General features: G+C 42.4%; 1 protein-coding gene across 3 annotated transcripts in view; it reads right to left on the bottom strand.

The window, feature by feature from the left end:
- Window positions 1–17,440, bottom strand: part of LOC311089163 (voltage-dependent calcium channel subunit alpha-2/delta-1) — a 118,787-nt gene that overhangs the window by 15,239 nt on the left and 86,108 nt on the right. For 2 of the 3 annotated variants that reach the window (XM_084123649.1, XM_084123650.1), the window contains exons 20-25: window positions 9,972–10,028; window positions 9,241–9,312; window positions 9,097–9,158; window positions 8,915–8,991; window positions 2,055–2,115; window positions 1,666–1,763 (exon numbers count right to left, since the gene is read on the bottom strand). In XM_084123649.1, coding sequence (XP_083979775.1) covers window positions 1,666–1,763; window positions 2,055–2,115; window positions 8,915–8,991; window positions 9,097–9,158; window positions 9,241–9,312; window positions 9,972–10,028 — 427 coding nt within the window. Of the gene's footprint in view, window positions 1–1,665; window positions 1,764–2,054; window positions 2,116–8,914; window positions 8,992–9,096; window positions 9,159–9,240; window positions 9,313–9,971; window positions 10,044–17,440 lie in introns of all 3 variants that reach the window. The other variant, XM_084123651.1, reaches the window with a different exon arrangement.

The raw sequence follows: 17,440 nt of genomic DNA, 5'->3' as shown, positions 1-17,440 counted from the left end.
TGCCGGCGGACACAGCTACAGTGAGTTTCACTGTAAAATCTTTCTTTTTAGTAAACTCTGTGTACACAAACAATGTTCTCAATGCTGGAGTTCATGTGTAGAGCCCCTGGTGATACTTCGAGCAAAGTTTCATGTTGTGTTGAGCCGCCTTAGTGTTTTAAAAATAGCGATTTTTGATGCTATCATAGAAGTGCCCCAAGCACTCCCATTCAAAAGGCAATTTGACCGAAAATGAAAACACGGTCAAACTTAAAAGTGGCGTTTCTATTCTAATTATGCTTTTAAACGAAAGTTTGCCTCGGGTAGATTAACAAAAAGACCCTAGGTTGCATTTTGGCGAGAGTTACCCTTTAAATCCTGTCTTCACTCATTCTTTGCAAAGTCTTGTAAGTGTCACATTTCTGAGCGCTCTCCCTCTGGCTACCCACGTTTTGGTTTTGACTTTTTTGCCTGTGTTTTTCTGCCCTGTTTTCTTTTCAGATTATCTGTCCCGTGTTTTGACCTATAGCTTGTTTTATGGATTATGATTCTGGATTGCCCTAATAAAGCGGCATTTGGATCCACAACTGTGTCTGAGCAGTCCGTTACAATATCGGTCTATATCACAACCATGAACATTAATATATAGCTACCTATTTATTTTTCAAAAAAAAAAAAAAAAAGAAGCTTAGAGGGAGGGTGGAAACAGTGGTATGTAAAATTAAAATTAAACAGCAGTAAAATATATTGTATTTATCACACCTATATTTACAAATGAGAGAGAGGGAAAAGATGGAAATAGTCATGTAATTAAACAGCAGTAAAATATATTGTATTTATCACACCTATATTTACAAATGAGAGAGAGGGAAAAGATGGAAATAGTCATGTAAAGCTACATTTCCACTTTTATGAGGGAAAAAAGCATTACGTGGACTTTTAAATAAAAAAAAATTATATGATATGGACTTTTAAATGTAAAAGCAACAGTTTGGTGACATGCACATTGCTGAATACTTTTCAGGACAAAAGTAATGCCTATCTGAGGAATCAAAAAGCTAGCAAACATCTTTGGGTGCGTTTGCGTGTGAGCGCTGCAGCGATAGCATCTCTTTACAGAAAACACAGTGAGTCATCACGAGTATGAACATTAGGATGACAGCGGTGGAGTCATTATCGAGCAGACTAATCAATTACAGGCTGATTAAACAAAGTGCTGACACGGGTCACCTTCACAGACAGCGGGACCGCCCGCCACACACGCTGACATCACTTGAGCGGGAATCAACCTGACTCAGCGCCTACAAGAGAGTAATCTGAGTCCTCTCACCTCTGATATCATTACATTGACAGCAGTGGTTTATACATGCAAAAGGTAGTGTGATACAGCGGTCCCAAAAAGTATTTGAAACTTAGATGTCTTTGCATTAGATAACATATCCAGTTGGTTCGATTACAGTTGGTTTAAAGTCACTGCAAAAATGACTCCGAAAACACTTACACACTTAACTTTGAACCAATGAGAGTTCACTGAGATAGATAGATAGATAGATAGATAGATAGATAGATAGATAGATAGATAGATAGATAGATAGATAGATAGATAGATAGATAGATAGATAGATAGATAGATAGATAGATAGATAGATAGATAGGTGGGGTGGGTAGGTAGATAGATAGACTCACACATAGGATCATTTGGTGTTTTTCTGTCAATGTACTCATTGAAGTCCATCAGGAACTGGGTGTTGTTGGATGTGACTTTGAGGTCCTTGCAGTATTCCCTGAAAAAAAGTTTAATAATTACTGTATTCACAGAAAAAACACAAGTTTGATGAGCACAATGAGGCCTGTGCATTTAAGTAGTGTGAAGTTGAGACCAAACATTTTTGCTGCCGCCGTGTCTGTGGGATCCATTGTTAAGGGGAGTAATGTGTGGGTCTGAAGGTGTGAATTTACAGGCCTTCAAAGACCAATAGAGTCTAGATACAGCCCTTATAAACCTGTCACAACTAAACCCTGTGGGAGGTCTGCTGTTTTTGCTTGGTGTGTTTATATATATATGTGTGTGTTACCTGGGTGCAATAAAGGTGTACCCATATTCCTCAAATTTCTCCTGCTGCATGGTCTCAGAGACTACACAGAGAAAAAGAGACATGTTTAGACAGATCATATTAAAAATATTCAAAACTATAAAATGACAGTAGTGATAGACCAATATATCAGCCAATATGTGGCCATTCTGAGATTAGACTGGCATGGACTAGAAAAGTGAAATTCAAGTCAATATGGCATAACAAAAATGTTAATTTCATTGTAATACACGCATACAACCAGCCTTAACTGGTTTAGATGGTCTTGCAGCATGGGCAAGCTGGTCTGCAGCTGGCATCCACAGCTGAAAAAAGAACAAAAAACCAGCCAACAGACCAGCCTGAGAGACCACCAAAGACCATCAAAACATTTTTAGGCTGGTTTAATTTTTTTTGGAGGGAAATCAAATATATATTTCAGAATTATATCCACCATGCCAATCTCTAGTTATCTGTATTAGCACTGGCCATTGCAAAAACCCAAATCGATTGATTGGACAGAACAAATTTTAAAGGAGAAACTGGGAAAAAATTATAAACAATTAACAACATGCAAAATCAATGTAATGTTTATAGATTAAAGAAAAAAACGGATTTGAAATGCACTCATGAGAAGTAACAGATTATTTTAATTGCACGCATACAGATGTGACATGACTGCTATGGAAAAAAGCAGGAAAAGATGCATGCAAATGACATTGAAAATAAAATGGTACAATAACTGACGAATGTAATAAAACGTGAAGATCTTAGAAGAGGAGGGTGCAGTACTTGCCCTTGTTCCCTGTAGTGAAAATCCAACCAATCAGAAGACAAAGAGAAAGACAAAGTTACCACAGTCCATCATAGTCCCAAAAGATGTCCAACATTGTAAACCAGATACTCTGAAAACAGCATTTCATATAAAACATGCACTCGGAGACGATGGCGGTTTCAGATTAAGCCAAAGCCTGGACACACAACAAAGACGCAAGTTTGAGATTATAGGCGTGAAGAAATGGATGCAGACAGTCCTTTCCATTCAACACAGAGAGTTACGAGAGGAGTGAGCGGAAAGTTTGGCAGGCATGGTATATAATAATTCTGACGCTTGATGAAAACATCAAATGACATGATGGTTGAACAAATTGGCATGCAGTATTCACGATCAGAAAAAAAGGTCAGCCAGTGTTTGGTGAAGTCACATCAAACTCTCTTTGTTCATCAAAGGTGCACAAGCAATCAGTCACTGATATGAGCCAGTAGATCATCTCACAAACCAAAACAGAACCAGACCATCTAGATAGTGTCTAGAAACTTCCGGACTGCACATTTACCAAACCAAACCAAACAAAGGATTAACCATAATTTTTGTTAGAACAATGAAAATTGACTGTGCATGTAATGAAATCCTATAAACAAAAAAAGCTAGGCAAAACAACTCAAGACAGTAGCTCAAAATATTCAGATGCATCTAATTATGTCTTAATATATTATTGAGAATTGATGGCCTTTTGGGTGTACACAACATTGTGTTCTTGGCTAATGTTTGAGGCAATTACTTCAGAAAGTTGTAAAATCAAATATGATTATGAATCACTAGAGCCAAAAGAACAAGTATAATTTACAGTAGTGCAAGTTCCAATTTTCATACTTTCACTAAAGCAATGAGATGCCACGCATTACTGAATTTACTACATATTTTCTGGCTAATTTAAAACAGCTTCAAATATGGCTCATTGTATAGGATTTTAGAGCCAGGACTATTTTATTAAAAAAAAATTCAGGGTTCATCAAATCTGGCCCTGGAGGTCTACCATCCTACAGTTTAAATCCAACCCAAATTAAAAACACCCAAACAAGCAAATCAAGGTCTTCAGGATTGTTAGAAAGTGATCATAGGCAGGTGAGTTTGATTTGGGTTGGAGCTAAACTCTGTGGGACAGTGGACCTCCAGGGCCAGATTTGAAGAACCTTGTTTTGTTTTATTTTATTTTCCTAGATACCAGAATATCACAGACCCTTGACGGTAGGCTCTTTTGACTGATAAAAAAGGCACCCACACACTACAAGATAACCAGGCCGATTTTGGACCCAATTCTCCTCTTCCAACAATCCCAATGTCTGACTATTTTGATGGCTCTACAGATTATCTCATCAGATTTTCCTGTGGAGTGATGTGTGTTAAGTGTGATTGAATCTGCTCGGAAGAACATTGGGGCAGCACTGATCTCAGATCGTAAATATCCAACATGTTGCACACACAAACGCACACACACTCTGTATATTGTCATGTGGAACGAAAGAAAATCAGAAAGCGAGCTGAAGGAAGACGGAAGCACAACACAAGTTCATCCAAACCTTTTTCTTTTTTTTCCTGTGAATTTTCTGTAAAAAGCAGTCCAAACACTATTATCGCCATGCTCATCATCTGCCATGTTTGTTTACTCTAAAGTCGCGTTTGGCCAGGGGGTGTTTTTGCAAGATTTCCTGTGTTCACAGTCAGGACTCTGGTTGTTTGTGAATGTAATTTGTTAGTGGGTGGTGTGCTGTCTTGGTCGCATCGCGGCACTCCACACACTATAGGAACAAAATTAAACTGTTAAAAATTAAACTGGTCTCTCACATTTTGATACACAGGTAAGATTTTAAAAATCTTTTAGTTGGGCCAGCCTTAAGCAACCACCTGGACTCTAGAAACCACTCATTAATGCCCTAACAATCACCTAGCAACTGCATAGATACACTTTTTAAACCACTTAGAACTTAGCAACACCCTGGCAACCACCTTGCATCACACCACCGCCGGGCCAAACTGTTCTCATTGCTTATAAATAGCATGCTTGGCCAGCTACAGACAAGTGACTAGGCCCTACAGAAGGTTGCCAGGCCTGCACAATAAAATTCAACCAATTGCTAATCAAAACTACCCAAATCATGTCTAAAATTAGCCCAATCGCGTTTCGGGGGGGCCTTCTGAGGGGTCCTTCAAAAAAATGCAAAAACCTATTTTAAAAAGTTTTTTCTATATAGGGAGCACTGTTCAATTAAATCTAGAAACCCTAAACTTGGAGGGAGGCCTTGTCGTCTACATCTATACACAGGACATCATTAGCTCTACTCTCATTATTGCTATTAGGAGAGCTTTTGATCATAAAAAAACAATGACAGGTTTCATCTGCAGAGACAGTAAGGCCCACATAATACGGTCTGTGTGTTTGTGTCAAAACAGGGTGGTGTTAAGACCCTTGTTTGTGTTCCAATGGGTGTTTGAAGCTTCTGTCAATGTGTCAATAAGTTAAAGACTTCACATCTGCACTGAATTTGCCGTCAATATAATTCGCACCATTTCAGATTCTTCTCTTCTCAAACTAACGCATCTCTGATCTCCAACAAACACTTTCTGGGTACTTGGTGACAAACACATATGAGGCTAATCAAGCCTAAACAACCAGAACTTGTAAGATCCAGTCTAGTCCAGGGTCTGCGGCCCAAGCAGCCAAGTGCATCATCACAGGTTTTGGTTACAACCAGCCGTAAGGACACGTCCCTCGAGAGAACTCTGTGTTCACCTGTTCTTCTCATTATTTGCTCTACACGGCTCCCAAAAGCCACACTTCTCTCGTTCTGCCTGTCTGAAGTTTACATTCGGCTTTCGGCTTTGGTCAAACAAGCCCCGTGGAGCTCCCAAAGCGTGGAATTGGGCTTCTAAGGTATCCAGGAGCACTCTGAAGACCACCGCAAAGACCTAACCTCTGCACCGCTGCCTCTTTCCCCTTTCTCAATAACCATATGGACCTGGCTCTTTACGAGCCTATAAACCTGTGCCAGGATCCTTTACAACAAGAAATGGAGAGAAAGGGAATATGGGGAAGAAGAGAGAGAGAAAGAGATACCCATATCTGCGGTAGCACACTCCAGCATACAGAAATATCAGTTTTAGCACATTAACACACACCCAAACACGCTCGCACGTTATAAATTAGATGAATAATTATAACTTGTGAACAAAACATCAAATTCCTGTGACCGCTGGTGCCTCAAGTAGCTGAACGCTACTGCTTACAAGCCACAATATGACCTTCTGTGGCCCCTTCCAGTCCTCCAAACCTGCTTTACTCATTGTTTCACAAGCTTAAATTTCCTTTGTTGGCTTTCTTGCTTGTAATGACTAAAGTTGAAGCTATGTGATCTTACAAAGCACCGTTATGCTAAAAAAAAATGATGCTGATGAACAGTGAGAAGGAGAAAAATGCTTCTGGCTCAGAGCTCTGCATTCTAGTATGATCCTTCTACACGGCCCCTGTGCAGTGTTGCAAGAATAAAACTCATAATTCATCTCGCAATCCTTCGCGCCACAAACCGGAATGATACATCAAGTCTTACGGCTTGTTGAGGAGAGGTGTGCTATTACTTTTCAAAGAAATAGTGCTTGTGATTATCTCATAGATATAAATTAAAGGAGGGACCTGGACCATATCTAGGGACCAGAATATCATAGAGACGTATTGGTGGGGTCTTTTTACTTGGGTCAGTAACCACCCAAGTTCACTTTAGCAACAATTTAGCAATGACCTAGTAACTACTCCGCACACCCTTGTAATGTATATACATATCCTAGAAACCACCTAGCAACCGCATATCAACAAGCTAAGAACCACTCAGAACTAGTGTTGTTATTGGCCACATTCACAAGACACCAGAATACGGTTGTCAGTCCTGTAGTTTAGTCCTTAATATGATTACGTTCACACACAGTTCGGTTATTCACAGGAGTGACAACCAATGCACAAACGCATGTCTACTGTGTATTGCGGGATGAAAGGCATGGACTCTTGTCGTGTTAAAAGTGATAAGACTTATGGACGTCACAATCTTTGATATTAATTTGGTCACTGTCGCTTTGGTTACTGGTTAGAGAATACAGGCTTGCCTCTTGTTGCACGTTCATACAGACAGTATTCAAGATGCTTCTGCAAGTTGCAGTGTGAACGGGACATTTCAGGACTCATACCTGTAAGTAAATGCAATTGTCAATCCCAAAAACTGACAGTGTGAAATTTCACAAAAATGTCATGGCCCTCGGAATATTTTGTTGTATGGACATACAATATATCAAAAGAAAGACCAGAACATCTGCTTTATTAAGAAAAGAAAAAAAAGAAAACAAATTCAGAGCAATGATCAAAACATGATCGAGCCCATCAACCCCCAAATTTGAACAGTCCTATATCTCTTCCTGTGTCGACATTTCATTCGGTAACATTAAGCAGTTTTGATTTATAAACTGTTTAATGTTTAATGAATGCATTATTTTACATTTGCATAAGCAATGCTTCTATCGCATGTTTCTGCTTCTTCTTCGCCTGTGCTTTGATCCGGATATTCTGTACTCTTTCAGATGATGCATAATAGCGCACCCTACCATATAAAAGTGAAAATATGTATTGGTTTATATTTGCATGGATAATAAAAATTGGAATCTTTTATTTGGACATCTTTTTTTTACATATCTAACTGTGTATGCATGTTTAGACAAGCACCAAACACTGTCAGAAATTAATCGACTGATTTTGCACAGACCATGCATACAAAATTAAGCTACTCAAACAAACAAATGAGTTAAGCATAGACCTCAAACTTAAAATCATGCGTAAACAAATGTAAATAATTTCAATAACACCAGGTAAAATCCGGAGAACATACAGTGAAAGAACTTTAAAAGACAGACAGACAGATAGTACTTGCCCCAATGTGCTGTCATTTAAAGATTGAAAGACAGAAAGGAGAGATCACAGAAAAACTTGTTTTAAATAAATAGTTCACCAAAAGATGGGGCAAAAAAAGTCATTATTTACTCAACATTCTGACATTTTTCATCTGAATCGGAAACAAATCTTTCTTTTGATCCGGTTCTTTTCATGAACCAGTTTAAGAATCAGACTGATCTGGTTCTCGAATTCACATCACTGATTAGCATGACTATAATGACTCTGGTCTGTTCATAAGGCTTCAAAAGACAGGCAGGAACCATATAGACTGCATATACTAGAATAATTATTTTTTTCTTTTTAAACTATAAACTTTTGTTATATAAAAAGAAGCAACATAAATCTTCTAATTTTATGTTTTCCAGAAAAATGACAGTATACAGGTTTGGAACCACACAAGAGTCAGTAAATAATGGCAATTTTCATTTCTGAGAGAACAATTCCTATAAGGATATGTTCTGGCTTAAGTACAAGTTAAGCTTTATCGACAGCATCTGTCAATTACCACTGAAAATACGTTTGACGTGTACCTGGGTTTATAAAAGCAAACAAAAAAACTATACAGAAATAAAAGTCTATGGGGCAACGAGGTACAAGCTGAAGTAATTTTCTCTGCGAAATTGACAGCAAGCCACATGCTACCAATAGAGCTCAACCTGGAATATTCCTCTAAATGAGCTGAGCGTCTGTGTATGTGTGCAGATCTGGACCTCAACAGCACATGTCCAGAGGGGAGGGAGCGTTAGCAGTCTCTCTTCCCAGCCGGGGCCCCTGTGTTCTGGGGAGAGTCAGATCAAACGCCTGGCTACACTGCTCAGGATGGGTGGAGACCAGCTGGACCTCAGTTTAATACAGAGAGCAGCCCTGACAATCGAGGTCACACTCACACACACACACACACACACACACACACACAAACAGGCAGACCTCTCTTGCGAGCCGATGAAAAATATTTGCAAGCAGTCTCAGCTATTTCATAAAACAATAGCTTTGCATACCGAAGGCTCTATCTGATCTTTTTAGTAAATGATAGTGTGTTTGCTCAACGTGGGGAGCAGGTTTGTATGTTCTGGGCGAACAGGCGGTACTCACACATGGCTTGTTTTATAGTGTTCCCCAGGTTTGCCTCGATGTAATGCAGACTGTATTCAGGCAAGACCAAGGCCAGGCTGCAGAACACCCACACAGAGAAGAAAAAGACAACGTGTTTTATACATACAAATACTTATGGGAGTTATGAAACACTTTGCATAGGTAATGCCATAACTCCAAACCTGTAGTCTGTCCCGTTAACTGGTGCCCAGGTGTATGTCCTGATTCCTCGATCAATGTATCTCTGTTATTGGAATGAAAGGTATAACTGAACCAAATATGGACAAACTATGGTACAGAAGAATAATTATAGAAGATCTACACACCTCATCTTGAGATTTCACAAGCGTTTCGATCGTTTTCTCCCCAGGGTCTCTGTCAATCATCAAAGTCCGTATCTGAGAGAGATCAGAAGATCAGTGTTAATATGTCAACACAATATTCATATACTCTGGGATTTACATGGTAAATTTAAAGATACGTTGAAAATACCATGGTATATGAATCACAGACGTGTCTACCATTGCCAATTTACTACCATAATAGTATCCAAAAACTATGATAACATCAAAAATGTGGGAGCTTTTAGTAAAGAAATTACAGTAACATATTTCCTTGACCTCATTGAATACTAATGTACATTTTCATCTGCAATTACATTTCATTTGTATGCAGACAAGAACATTAAAAACAATTTTCCTTGACTTGTGTGGTCAGGCTTAATCTCAACTACTCACATAAATCCCTACTATCTATGCTAAATATGCATCCCATGAGCAAAAGGGTTTTTTCAGCACGTTTTGTAACTGAAACGGTTTAAACAGTTCTTCAAGAAACTCAGACATTCTATTCTATTCTATTCTATTCTATTCTATTCTATTCTATTCTAGTTTATCAAATCACAACTTACAAATCAACACACATTTATAAATCTGAAACACCATAATGCAAGCGTTTGCACATTGAATCAAAACCTCTCAGGTGTTTCATCAATATAGCAATAAAATAATGTTGAGATCATGCTATTGTGTGATTGTATGTGTGTGTTGTGCCATACCTGGACTTTAATGTCATTTTCCAGCTCCGCATCCAGAAAATCCAGTGTAACAGGTTCCTGGAATTTGGGGTTCTAAAGAGGAGAACCGAATGCTGTTAACATTTCTCTCTCTCTCTTTGTAGTTTACTTTCAGCTTTGGATTGAGTATTAATGTATTCCAGGTCTACAATACATCACAGTGAAAGTTTCTGTTGAGCTACAGAAATATACAGTGTTTAAAAAGTTCATTTACGGAGGCATAAATCTGATTACTATGTTATTCTACACAGAGAAGGAAGAAAATTAATTAAACTCAATACTTTCATGGGAAAGAAAAATCTGTATTTTATTTACATTTAATCTCCTTTGTGTCCCCCTTTCATAAACATTCACATTTTTGAACGATATAGAAATGTAGAGAATGTGAGTAGAAGATTGTTTCTGCACACTAACAAGTGAATATTTCTTTACCTCTGAAAAAAATGACTTGCATGTAAACATGAAATAACAGAAAAACTTTTTCTCTCTTTTTTCAGACTTAACCAGATTTCATCTAGATGTATTGTATTATAAAATATAAAAGTGATTGTAAAGACAATTTGTAAACGTGTTTGTTTTTATGAATACCTATTTCATTACATTGTGGTTGTTAAATTATGATTCATGTTTTTGAGCAAGAACCATGTAGATATTAAAATATGGGTTGCTTAACAAAACTGAGGCTCGTTCCAGTTTACGAGGTAATATATTCTGTATATACTGTAAAGTCCAAGAAACAATGTTTGCTCTTGGAAACGAATGATTTAATTCATCTGTATTGCTCGTCACATTGATCTTGCACACATTAACAACACTGGCACATGCATCAAATCTATGATGTAAGAAGCATTATCACGTGAAATGAGGCAGTCAGAATCTTACATGTAAAATGCAGAGAGCAGAGCAAGCATGAACACGAGCAGAGATGAGGATGAGAAGAACAAATATGTGAGAATCAAAAACAGAGACGAGACAAAACAATCAGATTATAGAAAGAAAGAAAGAAAGAAAGAAAGAAAGAAAGAAAGAAAGAAAGAAAGAAACATACAGTATAAATGAGAAAGAAATGAAAAGGAAATCAAAGGAAAAGGACTGAATATGAAAGTAGGAGCATAATGAGAGACAGACAAAACTGAGGAAGGATTTCAAAGTGTCGGGGTCGCCCTCTGCTCCACTCCCGCCCCCCAGGGGAACTCACATATCGTCCAGATATGACTGACATGTGTCGGCATCATGCCTCAATCTAGCAGAGCGTGAGAGGGACATATGAAAACATATGATGTCTGGCACTTCTTATGTAGACTGTGAAAAAATTTAAACAATTTTTCTGCCATGTGCTAAGATATCCTGCGCTTGAATTGCACCAACGTCAGTCATAAATATGTCATGTCACTACTGATGTGGGTGTTTCTGTTTATGTTGAACGTGATGATAATAGCGCACCACTGAGAGTCACGTGACTAACCCTATTATCACACTAATTAAGAGAGAGATACAGAACTCATGGCAGAAAAAGGCCTCATGCACTTAACTATTGATCTGAAGCACTGAGCATATAAGTAGCACCAATTACAAAAGCATCCTTGTTGAGATAACTTAAAATTGAAATGCTAAAATAATATCCCCTGAAACTATCTGGATATTTATGCCTTACTAAAAAACTGTATTATTACATTAAACCTAAAAAAAAAAAAAACATCCAAAATGTTACACTTGGTTTAATATACTACTATAATCTAATGCATAGAATATGATTTAAAAAAGCTGTCAAAGAATCTTACGAGCTACCATATTTAGCCAGTCCAAACATCTTTAATGCCGAATATGTTGACTAGGCAGCAGTATTTTTATAAACAGGAAAGAAAGATTTATACCAGTGAGTTCCAGTGTGTCACACCCAAATCCCCCCTTATCCAGAAATACACAGGCAATGCCAGTTCCCTTTTAGTCACTCATGTTCGACGTAGTCGACGTGTTGACTGATTGGGATCATGCTTAGGGAGCCTGTCATCTTCGAGTATTGTTAAAACGAGCCAATGCACACATTGGCGTGCAAGCTTTGCATCCACGCTCCGCCCCGCAGCGCGGGTATGGATGCACGCACCACTTGTCTTTTGCTTTGGAGCCGATCGTTCTTCATGTCGATGTCTCTGAAGAGTGTTGTTATATTACAACGAGTGAGTGTGTCAGTGCTTCTTCAGGAAGTCTCTCCCGGTGCTGGTGGTTCTACAGCGTGAGTGCAGCGGTGGTCGTGAGCTTTCTGAGGTCTCAACTGCTGTTTTAACAGCATCATATTTCTGTTTGTGTTTGTTTGTCTGACGGCCGGTTGAGGGCGAAGAGAGTGAATGCTTCAATGGTACAGGCTGCACCATCCCTGTCAGTGTTGCCACGATCATTCCCCTGTGTGCTCCGGCACTGGTGAGAGTTTTTTTCATTTCCTGAAAGAGCAACACGGATGCGTTTTCGTCTTTTTCAAGATGTCATTCCACCCGTGCGTTTCTGGATGCGGTCGTTCCCTGTCCCCCTCTGACGGTCATAATTGTTGCATCATGTGTTGGGTTTACAGCAAGCTGAAGCAGCTTTTGTGGATGGTTCATGTTCCCATTGTGGGAATATGACTGCCTCAGTGTTGAGGTCAAGACTCGCCTTTGTCCGCGAAGGTGGAGTCCCCATTACCACGCCCCACCCTAGGGTGCCGTGTGGGATGGGTGATCAGAGGACAGTGATGGAATTCCTGCCCGGTAACCATTCCCTGTGGGCTCCTCACTCCTCCATCACACCGCAGCCAGTGGAGTCCCCCGTTGAGCGCGCTGGTCCCTATGTAATGGACCTTTCATTCGGGGTCCTTCTAGAGGACAGGATGCTGATTGCAGCATCGGAGGGTGAGCTCAGCTCTGGAGATGACGACTCGGCTGCGTTATCTCCTTCGGGGAGTGTAACGTTGCCCGAGCCAGATCCTCAGCTGTCAGCTATGCTGAAACGGGCCGCCGAGGATGTCGGGCTCGAGTGGAATCCTCCAATGTGTCCCGCTCAGTCTCGGTTGGATAATTGGTTTCTCGGGGCGGGCCGCGCTGGTTCTCAGCCCTCCACCCCAGTGCCTTTCTTTCCCGAAGTGCATGGAGAGCTTACTAGGTCGTGGATGGCACCTTTTCCTGCCAGAAACTGCCTGGATAGCTCCTCCCCCCTCACTACCCTTGATGGTGGAGTGGTGAAGGGTTATGAGGCTATCCCTCCAGTGGAGCGGTCTGTCGCGGCACACCTGTGTCCGGCAGCCGCTGCATCTTGGATGGGAGATCCTCATCTCCCCCCTCAGGCCTGTGAGTTCTTGTCTGTTCTTACGGGCAGAGCTTACAAAGCCTGTGGGCAAGCCACCTCCTCTTTGCATGGCTTGGCGTTGCTCCAGGTCTATCAGGCCAAAGCACTCAAGGACATGCACGAGGGTAGCCTAGACTGTGCGCTCATGAGTGAGCTCCGTACCGCAACTGACTTGGCTCTCCGGAGAACGAGCATTGCGGCCTAAGCGATCGGTCTAGTGTTGTCCACCCTGGTGGTCCAGGAGCACCATCGTTGGTTCAGCCTGGTTGATATGGCGGATGCGGACAAGGTTCGGTTCCTGGACTCCCCAATTTCTCAGGTTGGGCTGTTCGGCGACGCGGTGGAGAGCTGCGCCTAACAGTTCTTTGCCGCCCAAGCGCAGAAGGAGGCCATCCGGCACATCCTGCCCCTGCAGCTCGCTGCTGCCATCACCCCACCGCCGGTGGCAGTTCCTCCGCCTGCTCGTCGCCGAGGGTGTCCCCCTGCCGCCGCTTCCGCTCCCGCTGGGCCACCGCAGCAGCCTTCACCCAGGCCTCAGCGCAGAGCCAGCCGCAGACAGGCCACCCAGCCTGTGTCAGACGCTGCCAAGCCAGGTGGCAAGTGTCCAGTGGTACCCTAATTGTCAAAAGAGCAAATTCCTCTGTTCCTGGGTTCCAAGAGGGTCAGACTGGCAGTGTGCAACCCTGTAAAGCCTTGTTCCCCTCAGTCCCCTCTTGTGTCGCCAGCTGGCAGCCGGGTGCGGTTCGAGGACCCGACTACTCCTTCTCCCGTACCCCCTGCCGACCCGTGGAGACAGGTTAGTGTTGCATCACACACTCAGACCTCGCTTCGGGCCTTCCGAGCCAGGTCCCTGTCCTCCACCTCGCTGCCCCACCCCGGGTACGTCTGTGGTGCCTTTGGTCCCCCTGACTCGGTTTGTGGAAGCCTGGAGAGTGCTTCCCAACCGGTCCAGCTGGCTCCTCCGTACCATCAGACTCGGCTACATGATTCAGTTCGCCCCGCGTCTTCACGAAGGTCGTGGAGGCGGTCATTGCTCCCATGAGAGAGTGTGGCGTTCGGGTCCTCAACTATCTCGACGACTGGCTGATACTAGCTCAGTCTCGGGAACAGTTGTGCGAACACAGGGACTTGTTGCTCCAACATATCAGCCATTTGGGTCTTCGGGTCAACTGGGAAAAGAGCAAACTTGCCCCCGTGCAGAGGATCTCTTTTCCCGGTATGGAGCTGGACTCGGTCCAACAGACGGCATGCCTCACAGAGGAACATGTCCGGTCGGTGCTGAAATGCCTGAATACTATCAAGAGCAGAACAGTGGTCCCACTGAAACTTTTTCAGAGGCTCCTGGGGCATATGGCAGCCACAGTAACGTTGCTCGGCTTGCTCCATATGAGACTGGCTTCATGGCCGAGTCCCGAGGTGGGCGTGGCAGAGCGGCACACTCCGTGTGACAATCACCCCGGCCTGCCGCCAAACCCTCAGCCCGTGGTCAGACCCTTCGTTTCTCCGGGCCGGAGTGCCCCTAGAACAAGTGTCCAGGCATGCTGTGATCTCCACAGATGTATTCGAGGCCTGCTAAATCGTGGCCCCGACGAGCTCTCACAACAGCCTGTGGCCCAGGGAGAGTGGAGACTCCATCCCAAGGCGGTCCAACTGATCTGGGACCACTTCGGGGCCGCACAGATAGATCTGTTTGCCTCTCCGGACTCGTCCCATTGCCAGTTGTTTTACTCCCTGACCGAGGGGACCCTCTCGACATGGATGCGCTGGCACACAGCTGGCCCCGGGGCCTCCACAAGTATGCATTTCCCCCTCTTGAGCTCCTCCGCACCCCTTCAGCATTGGACGTGGCGGAGCATCCGATGCTAGGCCTACCACTTGTATGCACTGGTGGAACTTGTGCTAGGCTGGGTCCATATGTTGTGATCCCTACAGCGATCCCATATGTGTATTCTTCCACGGTACGGCTCCCCGAGGTGAGCCTGTGTCTTTCCCTTGGCAGTAGAGATGCACCGATTGATCGGCTGGTGACCGGAATTGGCCGATTTTCACGTGATCGGCCGGTTTTATGCCGATCAAATGCACTCGGGCGCCGCATGATTAACATCGCGCAACATCAGAATCACACGTGCACACGGAACACACATGTAGGAAACCTCGTGAATTACATCCGTTCAGACCAGCGTGCATGTTAATCGATGAGTGCTTTCACAACAGGAGCGGGAGTAGCGCGTGAGTGTCAAACAGGAGCGTCGCGAGCAGTGAAGCGCGTGTTCGGCGCCGAGTCTATTTGATGCACTGCTCACGCTCAATTAAAGGGAAAGCACACTTTTGATGGATAAAATAGCCTAAATAGCCGGGTTTCGCAAAAAAGTGGCCAAAATGCACTGAATTTGCGTGTTTTAACAAGAACTGGAGTTTCAGTTTGTACATGTGATTGCAATAGGCCTGTGTGTGAGTGCTTTGAGAAAAATCTTTATACTGCAAGGCTATTTATTTTTTATTTATATATTATTTTATTGCCATTCCCTGTTTTCATACAGACGTTTAGTTTGCTAAATACATATATAAAAAATTATTGGATATTGAATGTGAAAAGGAAATGGTTCTTCCATAACACTGCACTTTAGTTTGAATTACCCACACCTGGAGTAATTTATATAGGTCTATTTTATAGCGTTTATCTGTTCAAAAAATATGTACTATGCAAATTGTAAAATGTTCTATTACAGAAAAGATATAAAATAAATATCTGTGTGTGCTGTAAAGTGGTTAGAAAAAGTGGAATCGGAATCGGCTAAAATCGGTATCGGCAGGTCAAACTTAATGAAAAATCAGAAATCGGAATCGGCCCAGAAAATTGTAATCGGTGCATATCTACTTGGCAGAGTTTCCTCTGCCGTCGCTGATGGTTGAGTCTCCCCCCTGTTATAGGCTGGAGCCACCTCAGTGACATTCCATATGTTGTACTGCCCAATAATCTGCCCAGTCCATATGTGTATCCTCCACATGTTACCTCCCTGAAGGCTGGATGTGGCTTCCGTAGCGTCCCTCCTTCCATCGAAAGGGTACACTTTCCCAGTGTTATCCAAGTCTAACTGAGTGGGTCTTGTGGAACAGCAGTGACTTTTCTGGCCTAAGCCCTGTCCTATCTCCGCATCAATTATGCGAGGGGTCAGGAGGCTTTTGTCTAGGCACTAGAAGGTAGCAGCACTAGTGGCGTTTTAATAGGGATCCCAATCAGTCGACACATCGACTACATCCCTCCCTGAAGGAGGGAACGGAGACGTAGTCCCGTCGCCACTATTGCTGGACCACCGCTGACTCTGGGCTCTGCTCGGCTCCTCAGCGAAAAACAAGTGGTGTGTGCATCCACTTCCATATTTACACCCGCGCTGTGGGGCGGAGCGTGGATGCAAAGCTCAACACGCCAATGTGTGCATTGACTCGTTTTAACAATACTCGAAGATGACATGCTCCCTAAGTGTGATCCCAATCAGTCGACACGTCGACTACGTCTCCATTCCCTCCTTCAGGGAATTAGGGTTACATACGTAACCGAGACGTTTTACAAAACATATGACACAAAACAGATGTATGATAGATTTTTTTTTAAAAATCAGAGATCCAAAAAAATATCATTTAATAAATCTATGTGATACAAAAAAATGTGAAATAAAAAATTAATATTGGAAAGGAAAAGTTGAAAGAAGAAAAAGGCGACTTTTGGCAAATTAGAAGCCAAAAAAGCAGCAGAATTTGACGAAACATGTCAGGCATGTCCATTTCCCCATAACGCCACTGTGGGACAGGCAACGTTACCGTTTCAGCAAATGTTTTCCTTTCCCTTTTCTCCTTCTCATTTTTCACTCGTGTGCTTTCACTTGGACAGTAAATCATCTTTTTGTTGTTCGCATTACAAATGGAGGTCAAGTGAGAACACAGACCTGCCATATGAAGAAATCATTACTGAATCCTTTAAGATTACAAGCACATGACATGAATACCAACTGCTTGAGATATGCATTGGATGCAAGTGCTGAACGTGCTACATTAGGCTAAACTCTCCAGTATATCTGGTAACGGTTGGAACAAATAAAAACCATTATCTTTCTGATCCGCCAGACAGGAAATATCTC

Source organism: Abramis brama (assembly GCF_963993115.1).
Source record: "Abramis brama genome assembly, chromosome: 9".
Lineage (NCBI taxonomy): Eukaryota > Metazoa > Chordata > Actinopteri > Cypriniformes > Leuciscidae > Abramis > Abramis brama.
This window is presented reverse-complemented; position numbering and strand designations above follow the sequence as displayed.